Source organism: Grampus griseus (assembly GCF_964374135.1).
Source record: "Grampus griseus genome assembly, chromosome: 20".
In the NCBI taxonomy this organism is placed as follows: domain Eukaryota; kingdom Metazoa; phylum Chordata; class Mammalia; order Artiodactyla; family Delphinidae; genus Grampus; species Grampus griseus.
The window spans coordinates 25,646,683-25,663,168 of record NC_139014.1 but is presented as its reverse complement, the minus strand read 5'-3'; the positions used below and the strand labels follow the sequence as shown (position 1 = coordinate 25,663,168).

The window sequence follows — 16,486 nt, the reverse complement described above, 5'->3', positions numbered from 1 at the left end:
GACCACTGTGACCCCTCCCTCCTCCTCTGCCCCAGACCTCTCAGAGCCTATCCACATGCTTTATATCATGTCCTTATTCTTGGGGTTTACAGACCATCCCTGTGTCTCATATGGGGGTCCCTTGGGAAAGCCAACTTCCTGCTGTCACTCTTCCCTTTGCCCGGTGGGCAGACCCTCCAGGACTCTCTGCAGGCCCCAGAGCAGGTCAGAAAACACGGCAGTGGCCTCTCCTGGTGTCCTGAGCTCTGACGAGGTGCCTCAGGCCAGACCCCCAGTCTGCTTCCCCAGGGTGGGCAAGGAAACTGGCCCTTACATGACACTGGGCTTTGAGCACTGGCGGCTGGTCTCATAATAGTCATCCATGAATTTACACGGGATCTGCCAGGAGATGTAGGAGAAGCAGCAGGCGGTCGGGGTGTTGGCACCAACCGTGAGAAACAGGACAGATTGATCCTAAGTCCTTGTTCAGAGGAAAAGGTGAACCAGCTGCAGCTGGACGGTCATGCGGACCTGAAGGAGACAGTGCTGCCGGAGGGGAGGATGATGGGCGGGGGGGATCCAGGAGGAAGTTGGCATTTCCTCTTTCCTTCGACATTTTTATTTCTGTGTCTCTCTTTCGGGGTTGTCTGTCTTGGTTTGGAGTCTCTGTGCCTCTCTATGGAGGATTTAGTTTTCTGAACAAACTAGTTCTTTTTCTATCTCTCACTGGGGAGTCTCAACTGGATTCTTAAGGAGAGTGAAGGCCACACCACTGGGAGCCAGCTCGACACAGGTTCCACCTCTTGTCAGAATCCCATCTGGGTCTCATTTTCCCAGGAATCCCTCCCACTCTCTCCCAGAGCCGGAGATTAGAATTGCTAAAACCCCTTGAGAAGGGGAATTCTGCTCAGGAAACAGTGTCTGAAATCTCTCTGAAGTCGTCTACTTACAGGGCTCGGGCACAAGATTTTGGCACTGTGGCCCAAGCCGTGGCCAGAGAGTGGGGAGAGGGGGCGGCAGGGGACAGCGCAAAAGAAAGGGAGGACAGACTCACGGGGGGCTGCGGAGAGGAGCGGGACAGCCAGGGTGGCCCCGGGGACCTCCATGATGCTTGACAGTCGAGTGAGAGCCCAAGTGGTGGCCAAGAAGAGTTGGGACTTGGCGACTCGAAGCTGCAGCCTCCTTCTGGGGTCTAAGCCATGTCCCCTCGTTATAGGCAGCCTTGGGGCATTCAAAGATGGAAACTTGGGTAGACCAAGGAGGAAATTTTTTATCACTGTGTTGGGATCATGCAGCGAATTGCACAAGCCAGGAAAGCTTTGGGTTGCCACAAAGGCTCAGGCTGTTTGCAAGAATGCTTGTGTTGCTTACTTGATGGGGAAATGGTTTCCACAGTGAGAGGAGGTGAGAGGTTGGTGTGGCCCTGTGACCAGGGTAGGTGGTGCCTTCTCATGAGAGCAGATCTGTAGACCAAGCATCTCTCCCACAGGGCTGAACCTTCTGGTACTCACCCCAGCTGACGGCACAGCTGTGATGTAGATGATAATGCCACGGAGTCTTAAGAAGCACACCCCAAGGGGAAACCATAGCCTGGATGGAGACAGCAGAACTGGAGAAGCCTCAGCTACAGAAGGGGCCAGATTGAGGCTGGCCTTTCAGACTCTGGCTCACTCCTCAAACATTCTACCTGACTGCTGAGGCATCCATATCAAAGAAATCTATCTCGAATAAGCACATTGCCCAATACACAACTAGATAAAGGGCCAGGCTGCCCTACCCATGAAGTTCCCCTTTTAGAAAGTTCTGGGTGACCTACATAACTGACCCCTTGAGTGACCCCACTTTTCCCTTTCCTGTTTAATTTCCTCTTTTATGTTTTAAATTCACCAATAAAGAGTGAACACATGAAACCCTGGGCACCCCACCCTCGCCCCAATAAAGGCAGAACCCCAGGTCTGAGCTCGCTTTTTCTCTACTGGCAACCTCGCCGTGTGGCCCCAGCAGTGCCGTGTACCTTCCAGGACCGGGTGAGTAACAATTCTTGTCTTTTCAAAGTCCCCTGATGTTTGTTGCTGAGGTGTGTCTTGCAGTCATAATAAGAACCACAGTGGCTGGTCCAGCCTCAACATTGGCTCTGGTCAGGGAAATGTCTGTGGGGCTCCCACAAGGAGTACAGCCCAGGTGAGATCCTGCAGGGCATGCTGAACTGTAGCATCACCATCAACAGGCTGAGACGGACACAGAACAGCTGGTCCCTGGCTTAACTGGGCTTACTGGGAGCTAATATGACGAGCCTTAAAATGTTGTTACCCTTTGAACAGCAGAGCTCTCTGTCAGGGATCTATCCTATGGAAATAAACACAGAGATGACATCGTAGCCATCATGGTGTTTGTCACAGCTTATTTACAACAATTGAAAGATGAGCTACAGTTAAATACGTGATGGTGTATTCACCTCTTGCAATAATAATTCGCCCTTAGAAACCGTGAAAGTAAAGAAATTTTAAAAGGAAGTCCTCGTTACTTAAAAATCCTAGAACATTTCCTGTTTCCTTATTGTAAAGTCAAGCTGGCATTTCCAGGGTTTGCCTGGCAGCTCAATAATGTCATCAAGGACTCCCTTCTTAAACATATCCCCTTCCCCCATCATTTCATTGGCTTTTCTTCTTTGGGCTTGTTACCTCATGGTGATGAAATGGTGGCTGCTGCTCAGGTATCACATCTTCACAAAAAGTCTCAACCACAGGCATAGGAGGGAGTCTCACAGGAGTAGAGAAAAAGCAGTGTTGCTAGTGTTTTTAATTCAAATTGGGTTTTTTTGCATAATTTGTAATGTTAACTGTAGATGACCCTCAAAAGTGGTAAAAGCTAATTTTAACTATATATAAAATACAGAAAAGAAAAAAAAACTTGTTTCATTTCTGAGAGCTGGGTAAGCATGACAAGTGCAAGTAAGGATGTAGGAGGCTTTTGTCCACATTCTTCCTGTCTTATTGTGGCATAAATGTATTCCGAGGCATAATCTGAGTAAAATTACATTGCTTAAAGGTAGGAAAAATTCTATTACCCAAACCTAACCACTATTAATTTGGTTTATTTCTTTCAAGTGCATTTCCCCCTAGGCTTATGATAGTTCCATTTACTTACTTGCTTTTTTTACCTCTTTTTACTATGTGTCTGCGAGGGGAAGGGACATTCCTGTAGTCATGATGTGGATGCAATTTTGTATTTTTCTTATTTATACCTAACATTACAAGACTTTTCCAAATCATTCCAGTATTTTTTTTTTTTTTTTTTTTTTTTTTGCGGTACGCGGGCCTCTCACTGTTGTGGCCTCTCCCGTTGCAGAGCACAGGCTGCGGACGCGCAGGCTCAGCGGCCATGGCTCACGGGCCCAGCCGCTCCGCGGCATGTGGGATCTTCCCAGACCGGGGCACGAACCCGTGTCCCCTGCATCGGCAGGCAGACTCTCAACCACTGCGCCACCAGGGAAGCCCCATTCCAGTATTTTTAAGAGCTGCCTGATTTACTCAACCATCAGCCTAGTGCATTTATATTATCATGTACTATTGTAGCACATTTGGACTGGTTCCAATGTTTAATTGCTATAAATAAACTGCACCAAACATCTATATGCATAAAACTTTCTCCACAAATGAAGTTTTTTTCCACAGGATATTTTCCTAGCTGTAGACTTTCTGAGTCAAAAAATAAGAACAACTGAGGCTCCTGATCTATAGAGGCACCTTTATCTAATGCATGTCCATTTCGATACGCTATTGTTAAACCCAGTGACGACACATTGTAGGGACTTGTGAATGTTTGATGATTGAAACAGTCATTAAAAAGCGGATCTCATCCATCTTGTCATGCCTGTAGCCCAGGCTTCTCCAATTCCATTCTGTCCATCTGGGACTGGATCAAACATGGCTCAGGCTACTTTAGGCTCTGTGGCATCATTAGGTATGTCATGGTCAAAACACCTGTGAAGAACATTAGACATGTCTGCTCTGAGGAAGGAAAAAGGGAATGGTATGGGCCGTAAAGAACTGTTCTTGGTAGAAAGAACCAGCTAAGCTTGGTCCCCTAGAGACAACAACTCCTGTCTTCCCCCGTTTTTGGTGAATCACTTCCTTAGAAGCACTCTGAGCAACATGATGTCATGGCCCTTTCCACCCAGGGTGCGGTTTTCATGGCTATTTGTGTGCTCACGGTGCTGGGGCATTACCCATAAATGTCACCTTGTATGATCAGAAGAGCTGTAGCAAAGCATCACATCTGCTCTGTGGGTGAAACCATTAATCTCTAGATCTTTCCATGTACTTATAGCTCTAACCCTAACATCACGTCACCTCCTATCACTGTCCAAAACATTTCCAGCCAATCAGCCCCAACAAGTGAGCAACTGAGCTCTATCTCGGATGCCCTGAACCTCCGTGTGACCCCACAGACCCCGACATGTGCAACTCATAACACGACACCATCCGACAACTTCCGATCTGGTCATCCCCAGCCTCCAGCTTCTCATGCTTCAGAGTTGCCTATAAAGGGACAAGGATACAGGATGGACTCCAGAAGGATGGAGGCAGCAGCAAGTGCCCAGTCCTATCTTGGCTTTGCCCTCTGCCTGCCCATCACTGATGAGTTCCCCATGGCTGCCCTTGTTCACCATCTCCTCACCACGGCCCTCAGCTCACAAGTCTTGTCTGTATCGCAAGACTCTCTGCACCCTCATCCTTTCTCCCTTTTAGAATTGTTTCCCAATGCTCTGGATGGATGTCTAAACCATATTACTTAAGCCCTATGGTTGAGATTCCTTACGTGAAAGCAAAGAATTCACAGAAGTTTTCAAAATATTCTGAACTATTTCCCAAGAAGTTTTAGTTCTCCTAGCCTCTGTATCTAAAAGGCAGAAGAGGACTAGGACCCATTTTTAGTGGGGAAAACTGAGGTCTAATGCAGCCATTAACAAGATGCAAATGCCAGGTCCAGTTGGTTCCTAGGATGAGCCAAATGATATATTCCCTCAGCTCTCCCAAGGAGCTCCACACTTTGGGTGATATACAGAAGGTGGTATCTTGCTGGGAAATGCCTCTGTGCACCAGATGAAGTTCCCCCGAATGAGACGGAACAAGGGCTCACTGTTCCTATAGCTATATTCCCTGAAGAGGGAGCCAGAGACTGAGAACAAGACAGGCAGAGATTCAAAACAAAAATTCAAGGTAGGGACTTCCCTGGTGGCGCAGCGCTTAAGAATCCACCTGCCAATGCAGGGGACCGGGGTTCGATCCCTGGTCCGGGAAGATCCCACATGCCGCGGAGCAACTAAGCCTGTGTGCCACAACTACTGAGCCTGTGCTCTGGAGCCTGCGAGCCACAACTACCGAAGCCCGTGCGCCTACAGCCGTGCTCTGCAACAAGAGAAGCCACCGCAGTGAGAAGTCCCTGCACACTGCAACGAAGAGCAGCCCCCTCTCACCGCAACTAGAGAAAGCCCGGGAGCAGCAACAAAGACCCAACACAGCCAAAAATAAATAAATTAATTAATTTTTTAAAATTCAAGGAAAAGAAGAAATGCTTAGTTTCCTCGCTTCGTTTGTGCCCTACTCTGCAGCCCTGAGCTCTGACATCTCCACCAACTTCTAGGTGGCCCCCGCCCAGGGTAGAAAAAATTGATTGGCTTTTCTCAGGCTCTTGGTTGCCACTTCTTCGTGGTTAGGGCAGACACCTCAGTGCCTGCTGCTTCTCTTATTTCTCTCCAGATCTGTCACAAATTTGTTCATGGTCATGGTGACACACACAGCCAGTTTTCCTACCCTGGTATAATATCGGTATCACTCCTCCTTCCTAGAGACAGGCAGGGCTTGTGGAGGAGAGCCAACCCATGGGCCATGGGGTGAGGGGCAGACAGGCATATTTCTTTCTGGTTTTTTCTTCCTCTTCTCAGGATTTTTTTTTTTTTGCATCTTGCTTGTTAATATTTAATATTAAAAATTAAGTCTTTTCATGTCATTCTATTTGTTTAAGAGGCTGGCACTAGGCTCTTAAACATTAACCATTATGTCTATCAGTGGGTTTACTTTATCATTCCAGCTCTGTAGAATATCTAGTTTGGTGTCAATTATTTGATCAAAGATAAGCTGCACCAGATAACAGTGTCCTTAAAATTTTCCATGTTCTGTGAGTTCATTTCCATAGGATAGGTTCTGAAAAAACAGAATTTCTGGCTCAAATAATATGGACGTTTTTAAGGCTGGACCCTTAGCCAGCGTTAAATCCAGACTTCATTGTAGGTATGTGGTGAGTATTTGACAAATAGACCAGTACTGGAAAGCTAATCCTTATTTCCACCGTTCTTGTACCTCCAGCCTTTCCAATTCTGTTCTTTCCATCTAGGGTGCGCTTAAGTTTGGCTTATCCTTCTTGAGACTCAGTGGCATTTTTACACTTAGGACAATTGTGGGAGTCCATCAGAGCATGCTGCTCCATGGAAGAAGGCTGTGATCACTCACTACAGAGAGATATCTGTCACGTGGAAAGGAAACAGCTAAGCCTGATCCCTGGGCGATGCCAACTCCTGGTCCCCCATCTGGAGAAACCACTTCCTCATAAGCACACAAGCAAATTGGCAATTGAACCATTGCTAGGTGCACCCAAAACCTCTCTAGTAACCACAGGCAACGCTGGGTTATACAACTCAAACGACACCACTACACTTAAAATTCCTTGTTTAGGCACCTCCGATTTTTATGTTCCCGCAGCCCAGGACCACCTATTAAAAGGAGCGAAGATAGCTCACATTCCAGAAGGAGGCCAGCAGTAAGGAGTTCCCAAGCCCCATCTCAGCTCTGTCCACACTCTTCTGCCTGCCTGTCCCGCATCATGAAGGTCATCGTGGCTACCATCTTTGTCCTTCTCTGCACCATGGCCCTCTGCTGCTATGCAAAAAGTAAGTCTGTTACCTGCCCTCCTTTAATCGTTGCTACCCACACTCTGGTCTGAATCTAGCCCAAGTGCTGTGGCCTAAGAACCCCCATGTGAAATTAAAGAACCTCAAACGGGGTTTCAAAAATGACATGGTTGTTTTCTTCAAGAAGGTTCGAAAGCTTCTATTGATTTGGGCTTCAGGATGGAGTTAGGAGAGGTTTTATCCTACTTTTTAGATGAGAATATTGAAGTCTAATACATTTGCTTGAGGTAGAATCCAGGTCTATTTAGATCCTGGTGATAAGTTTCAGAATCCCAATTCAGCGATTCCCAAGAGTTGTGAAAATCATTCGTACTTTAACTCAGCCATCTTATCCTTCAATTGATCAGAAAAAAATTCCACAAAGAGAGTTAGGAGGAGGGAGTAGCCTCTGCAGGGCTTAGTTCCCTGTAGAAAAAGATAGAGACCAAAATGGAGTGACAAGACCAAAAACAAGAGGAGGGAAATTAATGAGAAACAAACAAACGAAAGAATCAAATGCTTTCCGGTTTCCTTTACCCCCAAACCTCAGCTCTGAGCTACGCTGTCTCTCTCCACTTCTTCCTGATCCTCTGGGGCTTGCCTGTACTCCTGAGTAACTGTTGTTCTTGCTTCCCCACAGGTAGGGTTTACACCACACCCACCTGCTGCTTCACCTACACCTCCCAGAAAATCCCCCGCAGAAAAGTGGTTAACTTTTTTAAGACCAGCAGCCAGTGCTCCAGACCTGGTATCATGTAAGTGTCAGTCCTCCTGCTCAGCCCTGGGGAGACACAGGATGTGGAGGCGGGGGGGAGTATCCACAGGAGTCAGAGCAGGGAGCAGATCTCAAGCGTACCGGCTTGTAGATAAGGAGCCATCCTGGGAAGGCGCCCAGCCCTCTGGGGGCTTTCTGTGTATGCAGGACACAGAGAGAGAGGCCACTGGGCTGTTTCCTGACATGGGATGGGGCCTGCCGAGAGCCAGGGAGGATGTGGTCAGAAGTAGAGGGAAGAGAGGAGAGAAAGAGACAGCAGAAAGGAGATGACCTGAGGTTATCTCCATTAATCCCATAGGGATGAAGATGAAAGGGCCACAGGTGGTCAAGAACATCCTTACTCATTCTCTATATAATACTTCTGCCCTCTCCACAGCTTCTTCACCAGAAAGGGCTTATATATCTGTGCCAATCCCACCGATGACTGGGTCCAGGAATACTTCAGGGACCTGGAGAAGAGCCCCTGAGTGGTCCAGAAGGAGCCTGTTAGAGGTGTGGGTAGATTGGGCAGCAGGGACCTGAACCAGGGGACTGCAACCCCAGAAGTTCCCTCTCCTATGAGTCCCTCTCCCCTCCACTAACCACATTCTGAAAACTTTCTTTAATTTAGTTAAGCTAGTTAAATACTGTATATCATTTTATTCATTTGATGCTTTCTCTGAGAAATCATATGACACCCTCTCATTCCCAAGCACCTTCCCAGTCAATCACACAGTGGTTGACTCATGTTTGGGATGATGGTGAATGACGGTACTCCTGTATCTGGGTAGACATTGGATCAAACCCATCAACAGATGCTTACTGAGTTTTTATGAGCCTTTTACTCTGTTCAAAATGTCAGAATAATAAAGATTCTTTTTGTTTCCTAAATATATCTTGGACTACTGGTTATTCTTTTTATCCCCTGACAAATCAGTTTCATTGGTTGGAAAGAATAAGAAAGAATGATTAGAGGCACCTGAGTAGAAAGGGAAGGCAAGAGAATGAGGATATGTTATCCCAACAATACCAGGCTTTATACCAGGGAAACATTTCCCATAGACTAAAAAAGAAGAAAAGGGCTTCCCTGGTGGCGCAGTGGTTGGGAGTCCACCTGCCGATGCGGGGGATGCGGGTTCGTGCCCCGGTCCAGGAGGATCCCATATGCCGCCGAGCGGGTGGGCCCATGAGCTGTGGCCCCTGGGCCTGCGCGTCCGGGGCCTGTGCTCCGCGGTGGGAGAGGCCACAGCGGTGAGAGGCCAGCATACCACAAAAAAAAAAAAAGAAAAGAATTAAAAACAAATGCAAATTTATATGCACCAGGGAAATCCATCACTTACATTGCACCAAAGCAAAGTATTTGATCATGCATACTTATGTATTTTCATAAATTCAGCTTTCTTAAGAATAAAGACTAACAGTTTTTGAGGACTTACTACAAACCACAGACTGTACTAAGGGATTTACATGCATTGTCTCTTCTTCAAAATCACTGTGTTGTGTATACTAATTATCTTCCTTTGACATATGAGAAAACAGAGTTTCAGTGAGCTTTCCCAAGGTCACACAGCTAGTAACTTTGTGGTCAAACCTGCAGAAGAGAGCAAGTCCCACACTCTTAATTAAACACTAGGAAGTTGTCTCTCAGTGTTCCACCTGAAGCAGAGTTACCAGGAATGCACAATTCTCTAATAAGAGACAGCCTACCTCAGCAAATGAGAAGTAAGGAATTATTGGTTTAAGACCCCATAGAGGATAGAAATCCAGAGATGTGAGCCTGGTACTGAGACCTCTTCTAGACTGAGGATGTTTGCAATTCAGAAGAGGTGGCTAAGAAGGTGAGCTGAACATTTCTCAGCCTTGCCAGGCTGGAGGAAAACAAAGTCCAGGTTTGCCCAAGTGAAGGGACTGTAAGAAACCTTCCTCTGTTTGGGCTGATGGCTTAGGAGTAAAAGTAAATTAGAAGAGAACCATCCCTTGAACAGACAGGAGGCCAGCTCCAGTCACCTGGGTGGTTTAGAAAATCTCAAACTCTAAAATGTTTTTAAACATGATCCCAGATGTTAATGCTAATGCCTTACAAAGAAGCTTGAGCTTTTTGGCAAGGAACTGGAAACTATAATGAGTATCATTGCAGATTTGTAAAAGTCAGAAATAAAGTCTGGAACCGAAAAATGCAAAAACTGAAATAAAAACTCAGAGCAGATTAAACCCAACTGAAGAAATATCGGTAAATTTAAAACATATCAAAGTGAAGCAAGGAGAAACAGACGAATAAAAAATTACAAAAAAAGAAGATAAGAGAACATAGAGGATAGAGTAGGGCATCTGTCATCTGGTTAATTGGAATCTCAAAATGAGAGGAGAGAGAGAATAAGACAGCAAATGGATCTGAAGGGATAATGGCTAAAAGTTTTACAAAACTGATGAAAGATATAATTCTGAAGATTCAAGGAGGGAAGGAGGGAAGGCATCATCCCCATTGCTATCAGTGGGCCAAGTTTTGTGACAGCCACTCCTACCATCAGTCCTAGCCTACAGAGGAGAAACACAACTGATGCTGGTGCCTGTCTCACCAGTGAATCCTTATGGCTTTGATGAATAGTGTGTTCTCTGGGACTTCCCATGGAACATAATCTGGTGGGTCTTTCAGCCTCACATGGTATATCTAATCCAGCATGCCCACTTCCATGGTCATTTTCATCCCTTCCTTCTCCATCTGTCATGGCAATTCAAGTATTTTAACTTCACTCAGCATGAACTATTGTTTTCTCCAGGCTTCTGGAGCTTTCCTGGCTGCAAATTTGCACCAACCTCTGGGATCCTTGCCAGGAAGTTATAGCCTATATCCAGAAAGAGAACCCCCTGGTCAATAAGCTCCCTCAATCCATTCTTGTGTTCCAGCTTCCTTGATCAAGCATCCTCAAAATCCAAACCCAAGGTAATCTCCCAGCTCAGGCTGGTACATGCTTGCTAAATTTTGCTGTTCCTTTGGAGTATAGTCCCTTTTCTCCCTTATCAGAAATATAATTTACTGACATGAGAAGTCTATGTAACAAAAATATATGGAAAATATGAATGGTGTTATTTCTATTAAGGAATTAACATCAGTAATTTAAATCCTTTGCAAAAAAAAAAAATCTTCTTACCTATTTGGCTTCAAAAGCAAGTTCTACCAAATAATAATGGAAGAGATAATGGCGAAAGAGTAACTTTTTAACAAATGGTGCCAGAGAAACTGGACATCCATAGAACAAAATCAAACAAGCAAAACCAAAAAACCTTGACCTTAACTTCCCATCTTACACAAAAATTTACTCAAAATGGATCATGGACTAAAATGTAACACATAAAACTACAAAACTTTTAGGAAAAAACATAAGAAAAAATCTTCAGGACCTAAGACAAGGCAAAAAGTTTTCAGCTTTGATACCAAAAGCACAACCCATAAAATGAAAAATTGATAAATTGGACCTCATCAATTTTAAACTTTTGCTCTTCAAAAGACCCAGTCAAGAAGATGAAAAGACAAGCTATAGAATGGGAGGAAATGTCTACAAACAACATATTTGACAAAGGACTTGTATTTGGAATAAATAAAGAATTCTCAAATCTCAACAGTAAACAAACAATCCAATTAGAAAATGGACAAAGGTCATGAACAGACATTTCACTGAAGAGGATATGCAGATGGCAAATAAGCAACGGTTTTGTGATTTTTTTTTAATCCTTATTTTTTAAAGATAAAGGTTGAAATAGTGCAGTAGGCAGAATAATGACCCCCCTCCCAAAGAGGTCCACGTCCTAATCTCTAGAACCTGTGCTCTAGAGAACCTGTAACCTATGTTACATTACACAGCAAGGAGGAATCAAGATTGCTATCAACTGACTTTGAGATGGGGAGATTACCCTGCATTATCTGTGTGGGCCCAATGTAATCACAAGGATCCTTATAAGGGTGGCAGGAGTGTCAGAGTCGGAGTGATGCAATGTGAGAAAGACTTGACCAGAAATTGCTGGCTACAGATAAGGAATGTGGGCAATCTCTAGAAGCCAAAAAAAGACAAGGAAATGGATCCTCTCTTGGAGCCTCCAAAAAGGAAGGCAGCCCTGCAGACACCTTGATTTTAACCCAGTGAGACCCATTTCAGACTTTTGAAATAAATTTGTGTTGTTTTAAGCCACTAAGTTTGGGGTCATTTGTTACAGCAGCAACAAGGATCTAATACAACTGAATCACTGTGCTGTACACCTGAATCTTAGACGATATTATAAATCAACTACATTGATTTAATCAACTTCAATTAAAATTTTTTACAATATATAAACATAAAAAATAAGAAGCTAATACAAATACTTACAGATAAAATGATACTATGGTGCTTTTAAAACATGGCCAAGATTTCTTTGACACTCCTCTCATGGAGAGGTAGGAGTCTAGTTCCCCTCTCCTTGAATCTGGACAGGCTTGTGACAACTTTGACCAATAGATTATGTTGGAAGAGGTACAATGGGATTTCTGTGGCTAGGTCATAAAAAGCTATTCGGGTTCCACCTTATTCACCAGGAACAGTCATCTTTGACCCCTAAGACTGCCATCTGGAAGGGCCACATATACACAGCTCCAGTTGACAGTCCCAGGTGAGCCTGTCCTGCAACTGTCCTAGCCCAGGCACCAGACATGACCAAGGAAGCTATGTTAGAAGTGGATCTTCCAGCCCAGATGGTGAGGGTTATCTTTAAACTGGACTGCTTGTGGCATCGTCATATATATCACACCTATGCAGTCAAGTCAGTTGTGAAAGAACATCAGCACCTTCTGCTCTGTGGGGGAGCAACAGTCAGCACACAGTTCACAGATACATCTGTTCTTGAAAGGAGGCCTGTCGCAATACAAGCTCCCGGCCACCCACTAACTAAGGATTCTTCAGAAAGACCTCAGAAAACAAATAATTTCATCAGAAGTGTTCCCAACCAATGGAGAAATTGAGCTATTCGTGCAGATGCTCTGAACCCCTCTGTTAACCAAAGGGTGTTGACAGCCCTGAGTTGTGCAACTCACAGCATGACACCAACGCTATTACTAAATATTCCCCTCCAGTCACCCCCGGTTTCCGTCTTCCAAGAAAAAAGGCCAGGGCTTGAACCCAAGGCGGTCTCTCTTTCAAAAGTGCCCAGGTTATCATATTCTACCAAGTGGTTCAGGGAGAAAGAACAAGGCAGGTTAATTCCACTTTATAAATAAGATAATTGAGGCCATATTCACTGAATAATTGGCAAGAGGCATACTCCAGGTCTAGTTATTTCCCATTGGTGCAGGTAAGTTTAGATTCATGTCAGCTATTCCCAAAAGCCCTGTTGTTGTGGAGACATAAGAGATATCTCAGGTTTGATCTCTGTTGTTTTGTGACATCATGGGCTAGATGAAATTCCCTCCTCCAAAAGATGGTAGGCATTTTAGTGAGCTAAGTCCCCTAAAGAGTAAGAATAAAAGCCAAAATGGAGAGATAGAGAGTGAGGGGAAATTTATTAGGAAAAACCACACGCCCCAGTTCATTTAAGTTCCCCAATTTTAAGAAATGTTATGTCTTTCTAGTTCCTTCTGACCTTTTGTGGGTGGAAGGCAAGGAGAAGTTGAGGTTGTTTGGCTTTCGAATGATTCAGTGTCTTGCTGTGCCTTCTCCTCAGCCTCCTGCTGATTTTGTAGCAGCCGCCAGGGCTCTAAGCCAATGTCCCGTAAGGGCCACTCATCCTGCTTATTCTTGGGATGAGAAACTGGGAAGCCCCATAGAGGGGAGCTGCCTGCGTGAGTATAGAGAAGTAGATTGGGCACCATGGTAGAAATACTGTCTCTGAGTCCATCACAGATACAGAAGAGACTCTGAGGTGTTTTCTGAGCCAGTCCAGACCCAGCACGGAACCAGGAAGAGTTGGCCAGGTGCAAAAAGAAGAGAGCAGCAGGAGGGTGGAGGGGCAATATAGGAGTAGGGGTTTAAGAGGTACAAACTATTATGTATAAAATAAGATACAAGGAGAGGAGAAACATATGGACACCGAGGGGGGAAAGCGGGGTTGGGGGGGTGGTAAAAAATAATAATAATAAAAGATCTTGTACCACTGTCTCAAAAAAAAAAAAGCTACAAGGGTATATTGTACAATGCAGGGAATATAGCCGATATTTTATAATAACTATAAATGAAGTATAACCTCAAAATTGTGAATCACTGTACTGTATACCTGTAACTTGTATAATACTGTACATCAACTATGCTTCAATAAAAAATAACTAAATGCCAAGAAGAAGAGAGAGCAGGAGGGAAGCTATTTGAGGAGATCCCCATGAGACTGTCAAGGAAATTGGGGTTCCTGAGGTATGAGAGCTGATTGCTGAGAAAGTGACAGATCCTGAGATGTCAAGTCAGAAAGAACGAAGGGGTCATCATGGCCAAGAAATCTCCCTGCTGGTTGTGTCCTTAATCATTCTGCTCTTCCTCATAGCTTCCATACTAAAAGAGATCAGCTGGTCTGTGCCAACCCCAGTGATGTCTGGGTCCAGGATTACACCAAGAGCCTGGAGTTGAATCTGAGGGGTCCGGAAAGAAAGAGCCAAATCCATCAGTAGATTAGGAAGCAGAAACCTGAGCCAGAAGAATGGGACCCAGCAACTCTCTTTTATGGGTCTAAACCCCACCTCCTACTAACCAAACTCTGGAGTCTTCCATGTTTAAATTTTAATTTATTTAAATTATTTCATCTTTATTAATGTAATTCAAAATTGGAAATATGTTTTCTACTGAATGTTTTCTCCAAGAAATCACATAGTACATACTTGTTCAAGGTGATGTTGGGTGCTTGTGCTAAATCTTCTCTCTAGATATTGGGCCAAATCCATCAACAAACAAGACTTTATAAATATTCACTTTTCAACAAATATTTGGACTTTGCACTATGTTATAACCCTTTGAATAATGAAGATACTTTTATTTATTTAAAGGTAAGCCTTGGGAGGACTTCCCTGGTGGCGCAGTGGTTAAGAGTCACCTGCCAATGCAGGGGACATGGGTTGGAGCCCTGGTCCAGGAGGATCCCACATTCCGCGGGGCAACTAAGCCCCTGCGCCACGGCTGCTGAGCCCGCGCTCTAGAGCCTGTGAGCCACAACTGCTGAGCTCATATGCCACAACTGCTGAAGCCCGGGCGCCTCCACCACCTGAGAGGCCGCCTCAATGAGAGGCCCGTGCACCGCAACGAGGAGTGGCCCCGGCTTGCCACAGCTAGAGAAAACCCGCGCTCAGCAGGAAGGACACAACACAGCCAAGAATGAATGAATAAATAGATGGATTTATAAAATAAAGAAATAAATAAAATGAAATGAAAGTAAGCCTTGGACTTCTGGCCATTATGTTGTTTCCTTGATCATCAATAATTCTGATTGAGAAGAATGAAAGGGGAAGTTTAGGAAAACTGGAAGAGTGAGAAAAGACAAAAAAAGGGAAGACATGCCACCTTAATGACATTGTGCCTTACAATGGAGACAGCATCCTAGAGAGCTAAAGCCAAAATATTATGTTATAAATTAAACTATAATTTCTATTTCCTAAAATAAAATCAGCACTTTACATGAACAAAAAAGCAAGACATTCCTTCATGTGCACCTTTGCTTTTTGAAAAAAAATAAATCAATCTTTCTTGAGAATAATGACATACTTATTCAGAGTCTAATATGAATTAAGAATTTTCATAGACACACAGACATAGAAAACAAACTTATGGTTACCAATGGGGGGAAGGGGGTGAATAAATTAGGAGTTTGGGATTAACAGATACACACTCTTATATATAAAATAGATAACCAACAAAGACCTACTGTATAGCACAGGGAACTATACTCAGTATTTCTTAATAAGCTATAAGGGAAATAATCTGAAAAAGAATATATACATATATATATATATATATATAACTGAATCACTGTGCTGTACACCTGAAACTAACACAGCACTGTAAATCAACTATACTTCAACTAAAACATGAATAAAGGAAATGTGGTATATAAAAATAATAATTTTCATGTATTGGCTCATTTCATCCTCAAAATGTTACTATGATGCAAATGCTGTTTCTCCTCCAGTTGATAGATGAGGAGACAGAAGTTCAGAGGGTTTAGATTAACTTCCTTATGGCTATGTAGTTAGCAGTGCTGGATAAACCTGGGTCCATCCATGTCACATGGTCTTAACCATCAGATCCCTGTCTCTCAAGGTGTTGTTCCACCTGGCACAGATTTAACCTGACATTCCCTGTTCCCTGATGTTGCTACTCTGCTTCCAGCTAACCAAGAGATCATCTACTTGGGTGGGCAAAGGCAAGACAGTTCAAGTCCCTCCACCTCTTATGGCATCTTCACTTTGCTCATGCTTATCAAGCAAAAGTCAGAGTGTAGGCAAAGTCTCTCTGCTTGCCATCTCTCTCCCCTCCCCTTACCCCTACTCAGGTACACTCAGGGCACATCAGCAGATATACTGTTTATGTTGGCTCCACCTAGGTATTGAGAAGACTCCCTCCTTCTTTGATGGCACGTCCAAGCTCTGCAAGTATTTCCCTTGGAGTTCTCTCATTTGCTATTTTTTTTTAATTTATTTATATTATTTATTTTATTTTTGACTGCATTGGGTCTTTGTTGCTGCATGCAGGCTTTGTCTAGTTGCGGTAAGCGGGGGCTACTCTTTGTTGCGGTGCGTGGGCTTCTCATTGCGGTGTCTTCTCTTGTTGCGGAGCATGGGCTCTAGGCGCGTGGGCTTCAGT

At 44.3% G+C, this 16,486-nt stretch overlaps 1 protein-coding gene across 1 annotated transcript; it reads left to right on the top strand.

Moving 5' to 3' along the window:
• Positions 1–1,904: 1,904 nt before the first annotated feature.
• LOC309837996 (C-C motif chemokine 3-like) lies at positions 1,905–8,575 on the top strand. The gene is made up of 4 exons (XM_082678907.1): positions 1,905–2,006; positions 6,741–6,928; positions 7,569–7,683; positions 8,080–8,575. Exons 2-4 carry the CDS (start codon positions 6,862–6,864, stop codon positions 8,168–8,170), a joined length of 273 nt encoding a protein of 90 aa, XP_082535033.1. The 5' UTR covers positions 1,905–2,006; positions 6,741–6,861; the 3' UTR covers positions 8,171–8,575.
• Positions 8,576–16,486: the final 7,911 nt, after the last annotated feature.